At 40.0% G+C, this 20,284-nt stretch overlaps 5 protein-coding genes across 5 annotated transcripts; 2 read left to right on the top strand and 3 right to left on the bottom strand.

Moving 5' to 3' along the window:
- Nucleotides 1–1,031: 1,031 nt before the first annotated feature.
- LOC133716944 (pectinesterase inhibitor 4-like) lies at nt 1,032–1,736 on the top strand. The gene has a single exon (XM_062143575.1). The coding sequence runs from the start codon at nt 1,032–1,034 to the stop codon at nt 1,548–1,550; it is 519 nt and encodes a 172-aa protein (XP_061999559.1). The 3' UTR covers nt 1,551–1,736.
- Nucleotides 1,737–5,495: 3,759 nt separating this feature from the next.
- On the bottom strand, nt 5,496–6,311 carry LOC133717339 (21 kDa protein). Its single transcript, XM_062144036.1, has one exon. It carries the CDS (start codon nt 6,232–6,234, stop codon nt 5,653–5,655), a length of 582 nt encoding a protein of 193 aa, XP_062000020.1. The 5' UTR covers nt 6,235–6,311; the 3' UTR covers nt 5,496–5,652.
- Nucleotides 6,312–12,507: 6,196 nt separating this feature from the next.
- LOC133716945 (AAA-ATPase At3g50940-like) lies at nt 12,508–15,880 on the top strand. Its single transcript, XM_062143576.1, has 3 exons — nt 12,508–12,731; nt 13,308–14,007; nt 14,196–15,880. Exons 1-3 carry the CDS (start codon nt 12,523–12,525, stop codon nt 15,618–15,620), a joined length of 2,334 nt encoding a protein of 777 aa, XP_061999560.1. The 5' UTR covers nt 12,508–12,522; the 3' UTR covers nt 15,621–15,880.
- On the bottom strand, nt 15,347–17,444 carry LOC133714993 (pentatricopeptide repeat-containing protein At4g25270, chloroplastic). Its single transcript, XM_062141293.1, has 2 exons — nt 15,852–17,444; nt 15,347–15,482 (listed from the first exon to the last, which is right to left on the bottom strand). The coding sequence occupies exon 1, from the start codon at nt 17,442–17,444 to the stop codon at nt 15,882–15,884; it is 1,563 nt and encodes a 520-aa protein (XP_061997277.1). The 3' UTR covers nt 15,347–15,482; nt 15,852–15,881.
- Nucleotides 17,445–17,528: 84 nt separating this feature from the next.
- Nucleotides 17,529–19,738, bottom strand: LOC133714994 (UMP-CMP kinase). Its single transcript, XM_062141294.1, has 9 exons — nt 19,554–19,738; nt 19,415–19,474; nt 19,254–19,287; nt 19,047–19,164; nt 18,786–18,942; nt 18,512–18,592; nt 18,315–18,422; nt 18,107–18,171; nt 17,529–17,923 (listed from the first exon to the last, which is right to left on the bottom strand). The coding sequence occupies exons 1-9, from the start codon at nt 19,617–19,619 to the stop codon at nt 17,917–17,919; spliced, it is 696 nt and encodes a 231-aa protein (XP_061997278.1). The 5' UTR covers nt 19,620–19,738; the 3' UTR covers nt 17,529–17,916.
- Between the last annotated feature and the right edge of the window lie 546 nt (nt 19,739–20,284).

The following is a 20,284-nucleotide window of genomic DNA, read 5'->3' on the forward strand; positions in this document are numbered from 1 at the left end:
TCAAACCCCAACTTGAGAACAGACACACAACACAACATCTTACAATTGATTATCATATATATATATATATATATATATATATATATATATATATATATATATATATATATATATATATATATTGTTGAGAATATATGTCATCCCACATGGGAAAAATGGGACCTTGCCTATGGGTTTATAAGGGTTTGGGCCACTCCATCCATTGCCAATTGGTTTTGGATGTGAACCCCAGATTACTTTATCATGGTATCAGAGCCAGGTTACCCACGTGTGCATGCCTAACGGCCACACGGGCTCCACGTCACCCAAAGTTGTCCACGTGTATGGCTTGAAAATTCGCCACACGTGCGGGGGCGTGTTGAGAATATATGTCATCCCACATGGGAAAAATGGGACCTTGCCTATGGGTTTATAAGGGTTTGGGCCACTCCATCCATTGCCAATTGGTTTTGGATGTGAACCCCAGATTACTTTATCATATATATCACTCCATCTTACAATTTTCTAAGACAAACTACCACTGCAACTCGCCCACTCCTACTCCTCCTGCTTCTGCTATAGCTCTTTCTTCCTCGTCCTCTTCTATCTCCGAAATTGCTTCTCCCCCACTTTCTTCTTTTAGCTAGGTTTTTCTCCTCCTCCACTAGTCCACTACTACTACCACTACTATATAATATACTCTAGCAATTTCATAAGCTTTGACAAAAGCTAGATTGGTACTGAACAAATATATGCAGCAGGAATAGATATTCCAATCGGTCATGTCTAGCAGAAGGTCAAGGCAGTCATTGGGGAGTCCATCGATCAAAGATGACTAGATCATCGAGCTCTTCTCCAACTGGTGCCGCACTGTCGTCAAGGAGACGAGGACCCGAGGACTCAAGGGCTCGAGTTAGTCGAGTAGCTGCATACAATTTTTTTTTTGGGGCTAGTATGGATTGAAGGGAAATATACATATACTTGAGAGTTTTTGGACCAAAATTCTGTCTAGGCTGCAGCCCAGACAGCCTTCCAAGTGGTTCCGCCACTGCATGGCAGCCTCCTCTTCAACCCCAGAACCTCACAACTCCTATCTCCTAAGAGCTTGCAATTCAACCACATACCCACAAATTTGCTACAAGTCCCTCTTCTCCTACGCCTCCACAATCAACTCAAACCCTCAGAAGCTCTGCAGCTACGCCCTCTCTGTCGCCCTTAAAGCCGCCCGCAACGCCTCCTCCACCGTGACGAAGCTGTCCAAGAGGAATGGACTGACACACTCAGAGGCTTTGGTCGTCAAGGATTGCATAGAGAATATCAGGGACTCCATTGACGAACTCAAGCAGTCCGTGAGTGCCATGAGCAATTTGGGGGGTGCGAATATGGAATACCAGTTGGGTGACATAAAGACTTGGGTCAGCGCTGCCCTAACAGACGATGATACTTGTATGGAAGGGTTTGATGAGGTGAAGGTGAGCTTGGATGTGAAGAACGCCATCAGTAAGAGCATCGTCAATATTGCTAGATTGGCTAGTAATGCCCTGTCTCTCATCAACAGCCTCAATTATTAGTACTGCAGCCCTAATTTTATAGTTTTCTGGCTGTTTAAGTGTAATTAAAAAATGGTGTAGTTTTGGATTCTAATATGATACGTATTATGCTAAGAGGTACTTTTGAGCTCTATTTTGTTTTGTTTATTTGGGTTTCTTTCAGAGTTTTGATAATGAGATCCGTCGATGTCGACCAAGATCATACAAACCAACAAATAAGCCCCTTGTTGAAGATCTCATCTATAATAAGTTAAAGACGATTGAAGTTATGGAACTTTGATTCTGTAGCTGTCCTTTAACTAATTATGTCTCCTTTTTATCAAGGTTTTCCACTTTTCCCACATGACTTTTAAAATATATATGAATGATTGCTAGCTACAGCATGTTTCAATCACAGCCAGTCAGCCATGATGTACGTCATATACGTACGTTAGTATGAAATTAGGTTTTCACCATTGGAGAGGATCGATCGGGTAAGTGATATAGCCAGGATAACTTAAAATAGTATCTACTCCTAGCCCATCTTGGGTTTTGTTTCCGACATCAATGTGCGATGCATGTACTGGAAAGCTAAAAAAACTGGCTACCTCCAATATTTTTATTAAATGAACTCTCGAGTTTCAAGTTTTAATCTCTACTCCCGATCGACTAACAATTGATCTAAAAACTACTTATGCACTTATCTTAGACAATCGATGGAGGTCAATGAGGGACAACCCATATTTAGACTTGATGTATAATCACATGTACAATGGATGATTGGTAATTGTCCAATGATTGAACCTTTATTTTCTTGCATTTTGAAAATTAGACTCTCTAACTTTTGTACAATTAAAGTATAGCTGCTCACATCAGTGTCAGTATAAACGTCCAACTGTCCAAGGCACCGGAAAGAGGACCAAACAGCGCGCAATCACCTTATCCTTGAAAATCTTCTAGGTTCCGTTCCTTCATTTCATTGACTAAGTAATTATTAGAAAAGAAGAAATATCGAAACATGAAGCTCAAAAAAATCCATGAAGCGTAGCTAGAAATTTTATTTAGAAGGGTCAATACATAAATAGCTATTACATTAAAAAAAAAAATATTTGACAACATAATTGCTCCATGTAAAATCTTTAAATAGTGGAGTTATACCTAGTTTTATAAATTACCTTATTAGATTGATTTATTGGAGAATATCGATTATGATTTTCTCTGTATTATTAGAAACTGAAAAATGAATGTATCAAACCTTAAAATCGGAAAGTAAAGAGATAAAATTATGCATCTAATTGGATCAAAGGTAAAGCTGAAAATGCATTATTGTCATTTGTTAGGACTTAATAAGATGTTCATTATAGTATTGTATTATATTTTTCTATAAAAAGTTTAATTAATCAACAATTAAGATGAAAATATGAGAAGGGTTACCCCCGTCTCCGTACGCCCATGTCCATAAGCTCAAATAGTCTCCCGATCGACTATTTTCAGTATTCATTTGCCTGACAATTAAATGTCATCATACATTGATGGGTTCCCATGCCCATACTAAATAAGTGATCCACTGGGATAAGGATCCGTGACTAAAAAACTGAAATTTTTTATTTTTTTCATCAGAGACTAAATAACTGAATTGAATTGTTGATATGATTTACTTTTTAGCATAATTTGGCAGATTCTGTTATGGGTAGCATCACATGCATGTAGATACAAGGAGTTTACCTGAATGTGTTACAAGTCAAAGACTTGAAAATGCCACTTCACACATAGGAAGAGATCGTCTGTGGAACAAATTAAACCCCCAATCTTATCAGCACACCAAAACACTGTTTTTGCATGGATCGTTAGTGATATATGGTCTTTTTATGAAGATTTAATACGAGCATCTTTCGGTCGAGATGTCATATAAATATATATTTTAACCTTAATTTGAGAAGTCATCTACTCTGTCTCCTTTCTTGCTTAGGGATGATATGGGCATTCCTTATCAACATAATGCTTGATTAGAGTTGTGCTTTATTTACTTCTCTGGTTTTCTGGGGTAAGGTTTATGTACCCCCTCTTTTTGTATTTTTCCTTTTTTTGTTTTATTAATAAAATATGAATAGGGGGACGGGCGGTGGATTCCCAGAGTGTGGCAGACCCTTCTTCTTCGGGATTGAGAGTGGGACTTGCTCCCTACATCGTTTGTTTCCGAGGAACTAATATCGCCTAATCCCTTATTTGTTACAAAAAAAAAAAAAAAAAAAAAAAAAAAAAAAACCTTAATTTGAGAAGTCCCTTGAACATTTAGTTGGCCTTCGTTTGGACAGACTTTGAGCTCTCTAAAGAATGCATTTCATTGAGATGGGTCACTAAACCATAATTTCATAGGAATTGCTCCAAATGAAAATATCAAACAATTTTTTTATTTATAATTTTGATACTACTATTTAATTATACGAATAGTTTATCGAAAGTATGACTAAAAATACCGGGAAAAAAAACATTGACACTCTTTGCAGATATATCATATCATATATCATACTAGATTCTACATTGATAATATCAATGGAGATCTATCTAACGAGTAAAGTAATCAGTTTGGAAATTGAAATTCTCAAAATTCGGCTTGACCATGATATCTGGATAAAGACGTTAATATTTTGCCCCAAAAAGAGGCCCCTAAGATGGGGTCAGTGACTTGGTCATGTGTAAGATAGTATTATAGTACGTTGATTTGTGTGGCAATGCATGTGGAAGAAAATCATTCACATTTTGTATTCAAAGCTAGGCCAGAGTTACGAAACCTCACCGGTTCTCAGAGCATCTCATGGTAGGCTAAAAGCCTAATGGTTTTTTAGCCTATCAAAAATAGAATATTCTATTTAATATGTTTTTTTGGTCTACCAACAAAAAACAGTGTTGTCACCGTAGACCAAATTTTATAAGCCAAAAATCAAATATCATCACAACCAATGGCTATAATTTGAAAATGACAAAAATCAAATCAAATATCTTGAAGTAGTTGATTAATGTTTACATTTGCGTTAATAAAACTAGTCGATTTTTTTTTTAATTTAAAATAGAGGATTAAGCGTAGTTAAATGGAAATAAGTATATCATATAAATTAATGATTACAAATTTATTTTAAAAATTCTAAACATATCAAATATTGGGCTCATATTGAAGATCTCAACAAGATAATTACAATGATGTAGTGCTAATATTTAGTAATATTATAAATAACCCATGTATATAAAGAAAAATAATTTTACTTAAATGTAAAATTTATGTTCTTAAAAAAATAAAAAATAAATTCAGTAAGTCCCACCATTTGACTTACCAAATTTGTCCTACAAAATTTGGATAGGCCAAATATTTTTCTTGGTCCTTGGAAAATAGCCTACGGTGGGAGGAAGTTTTAGGCCATACCGTGGGAGATGGCCTCAGTCCCCCCGCCCTAAGTCCCTAACTGGCTCACCCACTCACGTGACCATCGTCACACGGTGAGTCTCCACCAGCCTCCTCCACACAGCCCACCCTTTAACCTTTTCACACCCTCCAAATTTCTAAATCATAATTAGTTCAATCTAATTAAACAAAACAGACTGTTGCTTCGCCATCACCATCATCACTACCTGAAAAACATTTACCTATTTTAATTATCCAGTCACTTCAATTGAGATTTTGTGCCTACATGCAAATCTGTCATAAGCCAATTAATCCTTCAATCAAGGGATACTAATCAAAATCAAACAGAAAAGCCTTAGAAACCGTTTACAGTCTCTTTCCTAATACAGATACAATAGCACAACAAAGTAGACCAATTTGATAGACAGATCATAGCCGATTTTATGCATTGAAAGACCTATTTCATGTGTTGCGGTAATGACAGCTTGGTCGACCATTACACAGATCTAGCTGGGTAGTATCTATTGCGTGAAGACGATCGATCTATATTTATGTAGTTTCCGAGCTTAATTAAAGTACCAAAACTAGGATACTGAAAGGGTCATTGACACAAAATTAACACTTGTAATACAAATTCTACATCTCATATATATAAAACACTGACTGGGGTATACATATACTACGCATCAAAACCATATATATAGTTCTTAATCACAAAAACAAACTCAACTACGGGGTCTGCATATCTCAGTACTTGGAGGCAAAGTGGTTGCAAAGGGCCAGAGCATTACTAGTAACCTTGGCAACATTAAGCACCTGAGCTCTAATGGAGGCCTTGATCTTGCCATCCATGGCCTTCCCGGAGAACCCATCAAGGCAAGTGTTGTCGTCAGTCAACGCAGCGCTGACCCAAGTCTCGACATTGCTCATGTGCCATAAGAAATCCTGGCCCTTGGATGACTTCCCCATCTTCTTCAGCTCGTCCACGGACTTGCTCAGCCGGTCGACGCTGTCACCCATCTCCTCAAGGCAGTCGTCGATGGCCTCGTACTCCTTGTGGCTCAAACCCTTGAACTTGGTCAGCTTGGTGACGAAGGACTTGGCGAACTGGGCTCGGGTGAGGCTGACGGAGAGGGCGGTCTGGGCCAGCTGGCGAGGGCTTTGCTGGATCGCGGTGGAGAATGATGAGAGGGACTGAACGCAGAGGTCAGGGTAGGTGGTGGTGCTGCATGAGGTTTTGACGAAGTTGGAGGCAGTGGTGGTGGAAGCAGAGTTGGCTGTGAGGGCGAAGAGGGCAAGAAGTAGAAAGAGAATGGAGGATCTAGCCATTGTTATGAGGCTGAGTTGGAGTAGGGATGAGAGAGTAAGGGACTGATTGGGAAAGTTGAGGTTTGAGGATGAGGATGAGGGGGATGGTGTATTTATAGAGGGGATGGGATTGGTGAGCATCTGTGCTAATCTACACCGTGTACGACTGCGTGTATAGACAAATTGGGTTAATCTCCTTTTCCACTTTCACGGTCAAGTATGGTTAGGTTATGGATGGTCAAATGGGTTAATGTCTTCTTGGAGTTTGGGAAGGGTAAGAAAAAATTGGAAGAGGATAGTCTTCGATCGAAGCTAAAATAAGCAAATTAAAGGGTCTTTAGCTAAAGTATATAGGGTGATAAATCTATTACCTTCTAATGAAATTTATACGTTATAAAAACACTCATAAGAAAACAAATTCAAATGTAAATAAAAGTACGTTTTTGTAATATAGTATTTTCTTTAAGAGAGTGAAATTTACACTCCCTCAATTACATTCCACACTCACTCTTTTAGCTGTGAAAATATCAAAAATGCCCCCTTCTCTGTCCTCTTAAAACAATCGAACACTAGTACACCACTAGAAGTCCATAACTTACCAAGAATTCCAGGTGCCTCATCCATCTTCCCAAAGTGCTTACAAGAAAACCATCTAGAACATAGCTGATCCTTCTGTATTGGCATATGGTTAAGCTTATTTATTGGTTAAGGCAGCCATGGCCAAATTATATCATCTGCCTCTTCCGCCCATTGGTGGTCCACAAATCGCATGGCCTCCATCTCCATCCTCGAGCAAGTGATCTTGGCTCCTGAGTTGCGAGCTTGAACCAAACAGATGGTATATATTCTCATGCTTCCCATTTGACAATTTTTCCTTCCTTCGTTGATTTTTTTTTTTCCCATTAATTGCTTGCTTTGCATTCCTCTGTGTACCAGATTTAGGATGACCCAGTAAACCGATTGGCTTGGGGATGGTAACAGTTTCAATCAATTACTTCAACTTTCAAAGAAGTTACAAAAGCTTTTAATCAAAAGAAAAGCCCTCTCTCACAAATATTAAATCTCATTATGAGCTATACCCTCTCTACGCTTGTAATGAACCCCTCTTTTATGTTTTTTTTTTTTTTTCATTTTCATTAAAATCTAAAGTTGATTGAAAAAAGAAAAAAATACTGAGAAAGCACCTTAAGCAGCAAAACAAAGCTTAAAGGGTACGTGATGGACGTGGTGATGGAGTTCTTACATACTATCTATTGTTAAAAAAGCATTAAAGAAATTCTGTGTTTGACGGAGAATGAGGCATGGAATGAATTAGTCCATCTTATAGGCACACACATACTACAACTTGAAGGTATCCTGATAGAACTGTCCATGACTCTGTTCTTTCAAAGCATAGCCTTCTGAGATCACTAGAGGAGAGGGGCTGTTTGAGAAGATAAAGAATGTGGCATTTTTGGCATTTCCACAACTGAAAGTGGGAAATGTAGTGTGTAATGTAATTGGGGGAGTGCAAATTTCACTCCATTTTGTTTAACATTTGGAAAGGTCATAGGGAATGAAAATGAAAATGACTTTTGGGTCCTAGGGTTGGCAATTTCCCAATGAATGATTTTTGTTTTTGGCGAGTCCAGATGCTAATGGATTGTTACCAAATAAAAAAAATGCTAATGTGCTATTTTTTTGTATTTTCATTGTATACGATTTGAAAAGGCTAAGCAAAGGTCGACGGTGCACAAATGAAGCTGAAAAGAAATGTGAACAGATAGCAGAACATATTATCAAATAAAATGCCAGTGAAATCTTTGTCAACTTCATGAAAATTTAGGCACATGACAATCTTATTTTGTTATACTATAATTAGATATTAAATTTCTTGAAAATGCGACCGACTTGGCTTAAATATCTTTATGAATAAGCAGAATGGCAGATGGAAATATAAATTCGCATCAGTAGCCTGGGGGTAATCGATCATATAGGATCCACATAGCAGGAAGCTGTGGATTTTTTTTTTTTTTTTGGCAAGAAGGAAGCTGTGGATTGGAGGACAAATTTAAAAAGCAAAAGCCATGTTGTGCCTACACACACCAATCACGGATTATGGAATAGAGTATTAGATTTTCCATTAGTCATGCAACAGGTTACAGGATTTAAGGATTTCTTTAAGCATAAACTGCCAAAGTGACTCTGTCACAAACACAGTGGCGGGCTAATGACTTTTAATTCTATAATCTCTGCGCTTAGTGCTTACTTAACTAGAATTCTAGAAGACACATGTGAGCCTATATATGACTATGACCAGTAGCAAATCTATAAATGAATAATTTTTTAAATATTTTTTATCCGATCCTACTCTTGAAATGAAGAAATCAGCGCGTACTCCATGTTGTTTTGATTATTGTCATTGCTTAGTATTTACTAGACATATCTTAGAAATCTTATTTTAAATTTATTGAGCATCGCTATTTATTTCACCACATGTCTTATTTTTAAATGAGTTTATTTCACGCATTTTAACAAGCACTTACTTTGTGGAAACCTATAGGTCGAGAGGGTCAAGCTAGTACGTCTTATTTTTAAATGAGTTTATTTCACGCATTTTAACAAGCACTTACTTTGTGGAAACCTATGAGAGGATCAAGCTAGTACGTCTTATTTTTAAATGAGTTTATTTCACGCATTTTAACAAGCACTTACTTTGTGGAAACCTATAGGTCGAGAGGGTCAAGCTAGTACTACTTCAATTGCTCAACAAACATGTGATTCGAAAGTGGTTACCTTTTCTCACCTCACTTACCGGGCTGGGTGTCTGACTGCAGAAGTTTAGGTAAATTTCCTTGGATATAACTCCTGGGAAAGTAACTCAGGTAGTTCCGATCCTGAGGTAGTTGTGAAGTGAATAAAGAAAGAAATGATGTAGAGAAAGTGGAAACGATAACCAACTAAAAGATACTCGAGTGGGAAACAAACAAGAAAACATTGTAACGTGTCCACGTAAATGAGAGCTTTCGAGGCCGAGGCCGTACAAAGATATGTGAAAGGAACACAGCCTAACTACAACAAATGCTTTTCTATTTCTGAATAAACTTTCATTGATTAACAAACGACCGCCCTAGGCCTCTTCCCCAGTCCCCCACTCCTCCCTTGCCGACATCCAGTTTTCTCGGGTCATTAAATATCAAGAGGCATAACTAGGGTTTATTGCTGCTGCACAGAAAACCCAGGCTCCAATCACTTCTTAATTAAAGGACCTACCAAACAACCAAAATAAAGAAAAAATGGGACCTGCCAAGATGCATTATTGACAATTTGGCATATAATTAAGACAATCATGTGACCAACAATGAGCTATCATCAATTGTATACAATATTTTCAAGCATACTCAAAGCGCGAGTAGAAAATTTTGCAGCCCACAAGCAACTATCAGGGTTTGGCCGATCGAAGATCAGAAAAGCTGGTATATGTATCAGTTTATCCATGTCCCTGTTTCAGAGCCTAATAACAATTAAGAACTTGTTGGAGTGAACATAAAACAAATTTTGACAAAGAGTATGGAAAAGTGTTTGGAAAATTGTCTCAAAGAGATCAAAACAATATATCATTGATGGGCTGGGTAAGTAAAGTAGGATAATAACGAGCAAGTGCTTGATCACTAATGTGGACTTTTTCATCACCTTCCCCATGAGAAAGGACATCATACCACTAACTTTCAAACTTTAAGTACAGTGAATTAATGTGTGGATCAATAATTTGTGACGGCTTTGTGAACATTAGACTCATATTTTAGTATTTTACCAAAGGCCATACAGAGCTATAACCTTTAACATGATAGGGATTGATAAAAAAGAATAATAGGATAAGCTTCAAGTAGAAGAAGATACTGAAACTTAGGGCTGGGCGCGGTTCGGGCCGGCTCGGTTTTAGGCCCAACCCGTTTTCGACCCATATTCTTCGGTTGGGCAAAAAACTGGGCCGAAAACTGTTTCCAAATTAGATGGGCCGAAATATTCGGGTTACCGAATTTTCAGTTCGGCCCGGTGCAGTTTCGGTTTATTTTGGGCTTTTTTATTTTTATTTTTTTATGCACTTTTGGCCCATTTTTTGTTCAAACACCATTCAACAACCAATTTGCGGCAAGTTTTGCAGCAAATCGGAGTGGTTTCACTGATTGCAGTCGCAGCTGGTGTAGTTCCGAACTTCCGATGCTAGAATCAATCGGAGTCTGTGACATCCCTTCACCAAACTACAAAATAAATAAACAGACAGTTAGACAAATTCCCAACTGATATTTCCACATAAATTCCAGAAACCCTAAATCTAAACCCTAATTTATTTCCAGAAACCTTTAAATTGAAACCCCAAATTGATTTCCAGAAGCCCTAATTCGATTTCCATATGACATTTCCTAAACCCATCCAAATTGAAAGTTTAAGATCAAATCAAGAACAATTTTCTTTAAACCCGAACCCTAAATCCAAAGCTTCACAAGTTAAATCCAAATCCTCACAAGCTTTACAGAAAACCTATCACAACAGAGAAAGTCCATGAAGGAGGAAGAAGAAGAAGAAAACAGAGAGGCGACTTACCGAGTCCATATCAGAGAGGCGACAAAACTGCAAATCGAAGTGAAGATCGGCGTGGTTGTGCAGTTAGCTATGGCGTGAAGATCGGCATGCAGCAAGCAGCGTTGTACAACAAGAACAGCAAACAACCAAACATTATCCCAGATCTTAGCACCCTAGTTTCATAGATCGAAACATAAAACAAACAAAAAATTGAAGCCAAACACGAAATTTCACTACCGAGTTCATATGAAGCAAAACAGTTCGAGAGCCCCCAAACCCAATCAAAACAACAACAGATGAGAAGAGATGTAGGGAGAGATGAGGAAAAAGGGCGAGAGATGAGAAGAATTTTGATGGTTTGTCTATGATTAGTCGAAAATGGAGAGAGAGTTAGAGAGAGTAGAGAGGAAAGTCGAAAACGGCGAGGTGTGAGGGAATGACTGAATGAGATTGAGAGAGTGGGTCGCATTAGGTTAGGGTTTCTAGTAATCAGGTAAGGTCAAGCTCACATGAAACCTCTTTACATCCAATCATAATTTGACACCTATTAAAATTTAATAAAAATTAATATGTGATATTAAATTCGGCCGGTTCGGTTTATTCCTGTCGGTGCAAAGAAACAACCCGGTTCTGACCGGGTTCGACCCGGTCCGGTCCGGTTCACTGCATTTCGCTTCACTATTTCTTCCGGTTCAGTAACCGCAACCTATTTTTCAGCCCGGTTAGGCCGGTTTTCTGTTCCCGGTTCGGTTTCTGCCCGCCCCTACTGAAACTTCAGTTCTATAGTTCTGTTCGATCTCCACCACTGAAACCTCCCATGTTGAGAGAGAAGGAAAAGGAAAAGTCCAAAGACTCGAAACAAAATTTCATCACTCAAGATGTAAGTTCATTGGAAGAGCTGGGTGGCCCAATCACCAAACCCAAAAGGAAAATAAGAGCCCAACACAATATAAATTGATCCATATGAAAGGTCGTGTGATGCTTTGTTGTAGGTACAGGGTTTGCTTGGAGCTCACGAGGGGTTAAGTTTTCGGTCATCTTTATCAAAGATAAGCAGGTTCTTCTCGTATTCTGAACTAGGATTCTTTTGTTTTAGACTTTAGTCTACAAAGGATTAGTTACTTTTCTTATTTTGTTAAGGTCTTGTTTTCCATGCAGGTTAAGCTTAAAGTCTACAAGCACGATTCCTACGGATTCAAGGATAGATTGTGTTTCTAGTACTCCTATTAGATATATTTATGGAATTGTACTATATAAGTTCCCTATTTGATTGTATAATTCATAACTCAGTTGATAGATCAAAAGCTAATGTAGTGAATTCTCTCTTCTACGGGTGAGAATTCTTAGTTAACATAAATAATTTGACGTTCACATCCAAAACTAATTGTCAGAAACCAAAAAGCTAGTAAGACAATGTCCATCTTCTTCTCTACTTTCGGCTCCTTTGCCGCAACAGTGATCTTTGGCTGTTCCCTGGCGGAGCAAATCATCCCGAAGCAGGTGAGAAAATACATGTTCTCACTCCTCATGTCGTCCTTGTTCTCTTATGAGCGAACTTTTGTGGTTGAAGAGTACACTGAAGTCGGAGAACGCAACCAAATATACGACTACGTTGAGCTCTACCTCCGAGCTAAAATTGGCGTCCGCATTAGCAAAACCCCTAAGCAGAAGACCACCGCCTTCGCCCTCGACGACGATCAAGAAATCACCGACACATTCAAAAACTTCAGTGTCAAGTGGCGTTATATGTGCATTGAACCAAAGGACCGTCTCTCCGATGAAAAGCGTTTATACAAACTGATTTTCCACAAGAAGCACAGAGGTTATGTGATAGACTCCTACTTGGCCAATGTGTATGCTCAGGCTAAAGAAATCAAGAAAGGGGAAAAGGTCCTCAAGATTTACACTCGTAGTCAGCAGGGGTGTAGCCGCTCACAGGGCTACTTGGGCTATAGCCCAAGGGAGAATTTCGCCCAAAATGCGTCAAGTATGGGTATAGCCTAAATAAAAAAATAAAAAAAATACTAATGCTTCGAAGAGTTGTTGGGTTGCTGCTGTCGGTCAGTCGGTCCCAAGACCAGTCTGTCCCGACTCTCAAACACCAACCCCGTCTCCCCGTTCAGAACTTCAGATCGGTTCCGCCTTCCACTCTTCCAGAGTTCCAGCTTCTAGGCTCCAGCCACGGAGCCGGGAGCCACCTCCAATCTTAGAGTTTCAGTCCACCGAGCCACCTCCTACTCTCACTCTCCTTGTCTCCCCGTTCAGAACTTCAGATCAATTTTGATTCCACCTTCCAGGCTCTAGCCACCGAGCCACCCCCCCCCCCCCCCCCCCCCTTTTCAGAGTTTCAGTCCGCCTGAGATTCATTGATAATTGGGAATGGGTTGAATCGATTGATGAGATTCATTGATATTATGCAGGTCACAAAAAAAAAAATGTTGGGCTTCGCCCAAAAAATTGCCACAATAAATTTAGCCCACCCCATTGTCGAATCCTAGCTACGCCCCTGGCAGTCAGTCTTCACATAAATTCTGGGAATCGACAATATTTGAGCATCCTTCAACTTTTGCCACATTAGCCATGGAACCTGCGGAAAAGAAAAGGATTATGGACGATTTGGACTTGTTTGTGCAGAGGGGGGAGTTCTATAAGAAGGTTGGGAAGGCGTGGAAAAGAGGCTACTTGTTATATAGTCCACCTGGTACTGGCAAATCCAGCTTGATTGCGGCCATGGCTAATTACGTCCACTACAATGTATATGATTTGGAGCTTACAAGCATCTCTGACAATGCTGAATTGAGAAAAGCTTTGTTGTCTACCTCCAATCGTTCTGTTTTAGTGATCGAGGACATTGATTATTGCTCGTTGGAAATACAGAACCGCGAGAAAGAGGAGGAGGAATCACCAGAAGGGGAAGATTCTTCTTCCTCTAAGAAGAAGTACAAGCAACAACACAAGGTGACGCTTTCGGGGTTGCTCAACATGATTGATGGTCTGTGGTCAAGCTGTGGTGATCAAAGACTCATTGTATTCACCACCAACTACAAGGACAAGCTAGACCCTGCATTGTTGCGTCCGGGGCGAATGGACGTGCATATCAACATGTCGTATTGCACTCCGAGTGGGTTCAGGATCTTGGCTTCTAACTACCTCGACATTCAGGAGAGCAACCCTCATTTTCTCTGCGGAGAAATTGAAGGGTTGATAGAGAGCATGGAGGTGCCTAAAATTGTACTTTTGAGACATGGCCATGATCGTCCACGATCATTTTCTTCTGCGGAGAACTTAATTATATGTTAACATATTGTACAATTTTAGGCACCAAAGAGAAAATTGTACATATTGTAGAATATGTTAACATATTAGCCTTTCAGACTTGAGCTAAACCAAAAGCTAAGAATCAAAGAAATCTCTCTTAGGCACCAAAGAGGCAAAGAGCTAGTAACACAATGTCGACCTTGTTCTCAACTGCTGCCTCCTTTGCTGCAACACTGATGTTGGGCCGTTCCATGGTGGAGCAAGTCTTCAACAACTCATACCTCCAGGCTCTCTGGGCTTGGTTCCGGTCTGATCTGACTTTTGTTGTCCCGGAGTACACCGAAGTAGGAGAACGTAATCAGATATACGACTCCGTGGAGCCCTACCTCCGAGCAAAAATAGGCACCAATTCGAAACGTGTCAGAGTCAGCAAAACCACTAGGCAAAAGACCACCAGCTTTACCCTTGACGACTATCAAGAAGTCACAGACACATTCGAAAACTTCAGTATTAAGTGGCGTTATGTGTGCATTGAACCAAAGGATCATCACTTTGAAGAAAAACGTTACTATGAACTAAATTTCCACAAGAAGCACAGAGCCAAAATGAGCTCCTACTTGGACTATGTCGTTGCTCAAGCTAAAGAGATCAAAAATGCAGAAAAGGTTCTCAGGATTTATTCTCGTTGCACTTCAGGTTCCTACAAATACTGGGAATCAACAATATTAGAGCATCCTTGTACTTTTGAGACACTGGCCATGGATCCAACGGAGAAGAAAATGATCGTGGACGATTTGGATAGGTTTGTGCGGAGGAAAGAGTTCTATAAGAAGGTTGGGAAGGCGTGGAAAAGAGGCTACTTGTTATATGGTCCGCCTGGTACTGGCAAATCCAGCTTGATTGCAGCCATGGCAAATTACCTCAACTACAATATATATGATTTGGAGCTTACAAGCATCTCCAACAATTCTGATTTGAGGCATTCTTTGCTGTCCACCACCAATCGCTCTATTTTGATAATTGAGGACATTGATTGCTCCTTGGATATACAGAACCGGGAAAAAGAGGAGGAATCAGATGAGCAAGTGCTTGTCCTTACTAAGGACAAGAACGAACTAAAGCAACAGACTGTGACACTGTCGGGGCTACTGAACTTCATTGATGGCCTGTGGTCAAGCTGTGGTGATGAGAGAATCATTGTGTTCACCACCAACTACAAGGATAAACTAGACCCTGCATTGTTGCGGCCAGGACGAATGGATGTGCATATACACATGTCATATTGCACTGTAAGTGGATTCAAGATCCTGGCTTCTAGGTACCTTGACATTCATGATCATCCTCTCTTTGCAGAAATTGAAGGGTTGATGCAGACCACAGAGGTCACCCCGGCAGAGGTTGCCGGGCAGCTACAGGTGAGTTATGATGCTGATGTTGCTCTTGCAGCGCTGGTGAAATTCATCAAGGAAAAGAAGGAGGAGGATGAGAAGAAGGAGAAGGAAAAAAAGAGAGAAGAAGCACAAGCAAAGAAACTAAAGAGAAAAAGGTTGCTGGCTCTTTTTCAGAAGATCAAGGAAATTACATAGGCCTCAATAGCACTGCTATCATCTGTACTCTTTATCTACTTATAAATAAATCTCTCTCTCTTTATTAACTTATGTCATCAGAACTTATGATAATCATGTTTCAATGTGTAGAATCTGATAATTTAATCTAATCAAGCTCATAAATTGAACATTAAAACACGCAGCAGATTAATGCTTCTATTTTCTAACTTATGTCGACCATTTACAAGGTAAAATCTGTTTTTCCCCTACCAATTTAGAAACAGCAATGGCTAAAGGCTTCTACGAGTCCAATCCTCTATCCACCATCATCATTCTTACTCTCTCTACATTGTCCAGTCTACCCACATTGCCGTAAATCTTCATCAGAAGCTCAAAATTATATTCATTATCAGGCTCCAAGTCGAAGAGTCTTTCAGCTGCAACCTCTCCAATCTCTGCATTCCCATAAAGGTAGCAAGCATATAGCAATGCACCCCACACAGTTGGACCAGCCTCAAACTCCATTCCCTCCATTATAATACCATAAGCTTCTTTGATTAGACCTGCCCTTCCATAAAGATTCACCATACAAGCATAATGTTCCATAATTGGGCTAATTCTGTATCTGTTTTTCATGGTAGAAAACAATCTCTCCCCATCCTTCACCAAACCCAAATGCGCACAAACCGAGAGCATTGACACGAATGTGATAGCATCCGGCAAGGCACCGGCACTCTCCATCTGCTCAAAGTACACCAAAGCTTCTCGGCTTTTAGAATGAGCTGAAATTATAGTATTCCATGTCACCACATCCCTCTCAGGCATTTGACAAAACAGCCAACGAGCGCGCTTCAACTTTCCATGATTGGAATATGCAGCAATCAAGGAATTAGCAGTAGACAGGTTCCACTCAACTCCTTGCCGAATCGTCCACCCATGAATTTGAACAACAAGCTCCAGTGATGGTACTGCGGTGAGAATTGTGGATATAGTAACGGAGTCCGGCTGGTACCCTTCTCTAAGCATTTGGTGAAAAATGTCCAATGCCTGCAACAAAAGGCCGTGGCGCATATAAGCAGTGAGCATTGTGTTCCAAGAAACCTTGTCCCGGCTACCAATCTTATCAAACACCTTCCTAGCCTTCACAATGTCACCACATTTAGCATACATGTCCACTAGTGCATTAAGCACAAACCTATCACCTACAAAACCCAAACGCACCGCATGCCTATGCACAGCCTCACCAATCTGAACAAACCCAATTCCCCCACAAGCTTTCAAAACTCGAGGGAATGTAAACCGGTCCGGTTCAACCCCTTCCTCCTCCATTTGAAAGTACAGCGCCATAGCATCTTCATACAAACCCAACTCAGCATACCCGGATATAAGTGAATTCCACGCAAAAGCCGAAACGTCTCTCTTGGGCATTTGATCGAACACCTGGTGTGCTTCCTCAATGTACCCACACGATGCGTAGAGACGAAGAAGCTTTGATGAGAGGCCTACATTTCTACGTAAAAGGCTTCTGGGTATTAGTCTGTGGACTCGGAGACAGTAGTCCATGGCGTCCAATTTGTAACATGTTTCTAAAAGGGAAGCAAAGGTTTCAGTGTCGACGTCTATGCCGTTTTCGCTGGCGGCTTCGAGGTCCTTGATGATGGCTTCGAGGGCTTGGAGCTTGGTCTGGGTTTGGGGTTTTTGGTAGATAATGAGAGGGGCTGGGGATGAGTTTGAGAAAGAGAGGAGCTTGGTGCTTTGCTTTTGGTGAAGCTGCTTAGGCTTCTTGCTTCTCTTGCTATTAGAGGAGCAGTGGATAGTGAGTTTTGTTGTGGGTAGACTTAAGGGTTGTAAAGTGGTCACCATTTGTGAACCAAATGGGGATATACAAGAAACCAAAGATGATTTTTCTAGTTATAGAGCCACTAGTGCCTGTGGGACCAACAATCAAGATTTAGACTTCTGAGTCTGTTGAGTACAATAAAATCAGAAATACTTTCTTATCATGCTTAGGAAATACAGGATTAGATTTCAGATTAACAGTGAGGAGATTAAGCTTCAGTTTGAGGAAGGTCACAAACTCACAACAGTGAGAACTTGCGGTTAAACAGTAATGCTGCGTTGTTTTCCGTCCAGCTAAAGGGGTGTACATATATTAAGTGCAGTAATCGGGGTATAAAAAATCGACCCTGTTGATAAGTAATTGCTTTAGAATTGACAGTGCTCCTTTTAGAAGGAGATTCCACTCCTCGCGAAGCTTGTAGTTAGCAGACCGACCTCTGGTGTTCTTCGAGAATCTTTACATTCTCTGCCATATTGTACTCAAACATTCAACATATCACTTGCTGCAAGAAAAACAGAAGCTTTTCAAAACTGGGCATACAGGAACTTGTGGCATAAAAGTTGGATTCTTCTAGGCTGCTCACTAATTTTTTGTTTCATACAAAGTTTCTAAGGTAAGGAACAGAAGCAGAATTACCAATAACAATGTTTGCTAAAAATTTTATGCGGAGATTAACCGAACATACCTCAGCGCAGCAAAAATTGGGCGAACTTTTTCAAATATTTCATCTACTGTTCCCACTGCATTGATCTGCACATATCAAGTTGTCAATTTATAGTTTTAGACACTAGCAATATACAAGTAACATCAGAATCAAAATGGTATTTGATCAGCCCAGAAAAGAGCTGTATCGATACCACCAACATTAAAACACCCTTGAATGTCGAACTCACCCTGTGAAGTTTTCCCCTCTGTGTGTAGTAATTGACTATAGGCCAATTCAATTCATCAAACACTTCAAGCCGTTTCTTGATTGTTTCAATATTATCATCAACTCGTCCCTGCAATAAAACACCACATTCAAGGTAAATATTTGGCTATTTGCACATTATTAAACCTAACAGAATGTATAATCCATAAAAGTCCCTACCTGATTACGATTTAGCACTCGCTTCACCATCTCCTGTTCAGGACAGTCGAAGAAAAGTACAACATCCGGTTCTGCTCCAATCTGCAACAGTTGTTGAAAACCGAAATGCTACTTTAGATGTCACATCATATGATCTCTCCAGTTTTCTCTTTCACATACTTGTACATGTTATGAATTCGCTACAAACTAACATTATCTTGCAGACAAGTCTAACAACTGTAACAAGAACATAATGTACACGGTAGATAGATCACTGGAAAAGAAGGAAACTCACAACTTCTTCAAAAGCCTTGCGGTTCTCCTCGCTTCGAGGGAACCCATCAATGAGAAACTTGCAATTATCACTCGCTTCCATCTCCTTTAGAATGAGCTGAACCGTCACTTGAGAGGGAACAATCTTTCCTTCTCTAATCGTACTAAGAATCACAGCGCTGAAATTGTAGCCCCGTCACACCCATAAGCAAAAGTAACTCAAGCAATCCACAAATGCTTAAAGAAACTAGCAACAACAACAAAAAGAAGACAAAACAATTACCCATATGCGCTATTCGAAGCAATTTCCCTCCTCAACAGATCCCCTGCACTCACATGAGTGAACCCAAATGCCTCAACTATCTTAGCACATTGAGTACCTTTCCCACTACCAGGGCCACCTGAGAATGACATCACCATAACGTCACCCACCTCCTCAAAGCAACATAGTACATAAGCATGGCCAAAAAATAAAATAAAAAAAACTTACCCAACACAAAAGTAATGAATGGAGCAGCTTTCGACTGCACCCAAACACCAATATGCAGTCAATAAGATCAAAAAGGCATGTCAACCAGAGTTAAAAAACTCGTCACAATTTGCAATTAGGGTATAAATTAGACTTTACAACAATGGAAATTTTGACCGTACCGGAGTTACTGTCTCTGATTGTGAGGTAAGTGATTCCCAAATCTTGAATGTGGAAGCTGCCTGAGGTCAATGATTTTATGATTCAATATCATTCTCTAGGGAAACAAAATCAAATCGCAATTAGTGCGGAGTTGCATACCTGGTTATGAATGGAGGGTTTTGAGTGGGAAATCAGAGGAGAGAGTGAAGCCACGCGCCTCCACATCGCGGCAGAGCTAGCTCAGATTTTGGTGTTTGCTTTTTTTGGGTTGACGCTTTTCTCAGTGAGACATTTCGTCGAACGACTGGTATTGTCTGGGCAGGACGCGGCAAGTGTCTGGTTTTGTACACGGCGGTATTTCGTATTTCGGTATTTGTATGTATGGCCCAAACTGCTATTGGGCCCATACATATTGGGCCCATAGTTCCCTACTTTGTATAATTTGTTCAAAACGGTATGTCGCAGAAAGGCTTGCTATTCGGGGTCATGGTTCAACGCGTAACAGTCTGCAATCCTCACGATGCGCTTGTCTGTTCTAGTCCATCTGTTTGGTTTTTAGTATTGGCATGGCGGGAAAGAAATTTTTGAGAATAACTTTAGTAATTCAATAAGAAGATTTCTTGCTTAGGAGGAGATAACCCTGTTAAGGTGGAAATATCTAGTCAAGGTAGAAATATCCGGTTGATTGAGGAGGAAATAACTTGTCGAGGAGGATCTTGATAGGACAATATATGAGTGAGGAGAGATTTGCTTAAAGAACAATCCATGTGAGGTGCAATCCCTTTGAGATACAATCTATTCGAAGCACAATCCATTCGAAGAAAAATTCTCTCTAAGTGGATCCAAATGAGGCAGAATCGGTCAGCGGGTTATTAGTTCATTCGAGTCCG

Source organism: Rosa rugosa, chromosome 6 (assembly GCF_958449725.1).
Source record: "Rosa rugosa chromosome 6, drRosRugo1.1, whole genome shotgun sequence".
In the NCBI taxonomy this organism is placed as follows: Eukaryota; Viridiplantae; Streptophyta; class Magnoliopsida; order Rosales; family Rosaceae; genus Rosa; species Rosa rugosa.

Coding starts and splice junctions, on each gene's coding strand:
- LOC133716944 (XM_062143575.1), top strand. CDS start 1,032: ATGGCAGCCTCCTCTTCAACCCCAGAACCTCACAACTCCTATCTCCTA.
- LOC133717339 (XM_062144036.1), bottom strand. CDS start 6,234: ATGGCTAGATCCTCCATTCTCTTTCTACTTCTTGCCCTCTTCGCCCTC.
- LOC133716945 (XM_062143576.1), top strand. CDS start 12,523: ATGTGCATTGAACCAAAGGACCGTCTCTCCGATGAAAAGCGTTTATAC. Junction 12,732..13,307: donor CAGGGCTACTTGGGCTATAG/CCCAAGGGAGAA, acceptor TTCACATAAATT/CTGGGAATCGACAATATTTG. Junction 14,008..14,195: donor GCATGGAGGTGCCTAAAATT/GTACTTTTGAGA, acceptor AATCTCTCTTAG/GCACCAAAGAGGCAAAGAGC.
- LOC133714993 (XM_062141293.1), bottom strand. CDS start 17,444: ATGGTGACCACTTTACAACCCTTAAGTCTACCCACAACAAAACTCACT.
- LOC133714994 (XM_062141294.1), bottom strand. CDS start 19,619: ATGTGGAGGCGCGTGGCTTCACTCTCTCCTCTGATTTCCCACTCAAAA. Junction 19,475..19,553: donor AACCCTCCATTCATAACCAG/GTATGCAACTCC, acceptor CATTGACCTCAG/GCAGCTTCCACATTCAAGAT. Junction 18,943..19,046: donor GCTTCGAATAGCGCATATGG/GTAATTGTTTTG, acceptor CTACAATTTCAG/CGCTGTGATTCTTAGTACGA.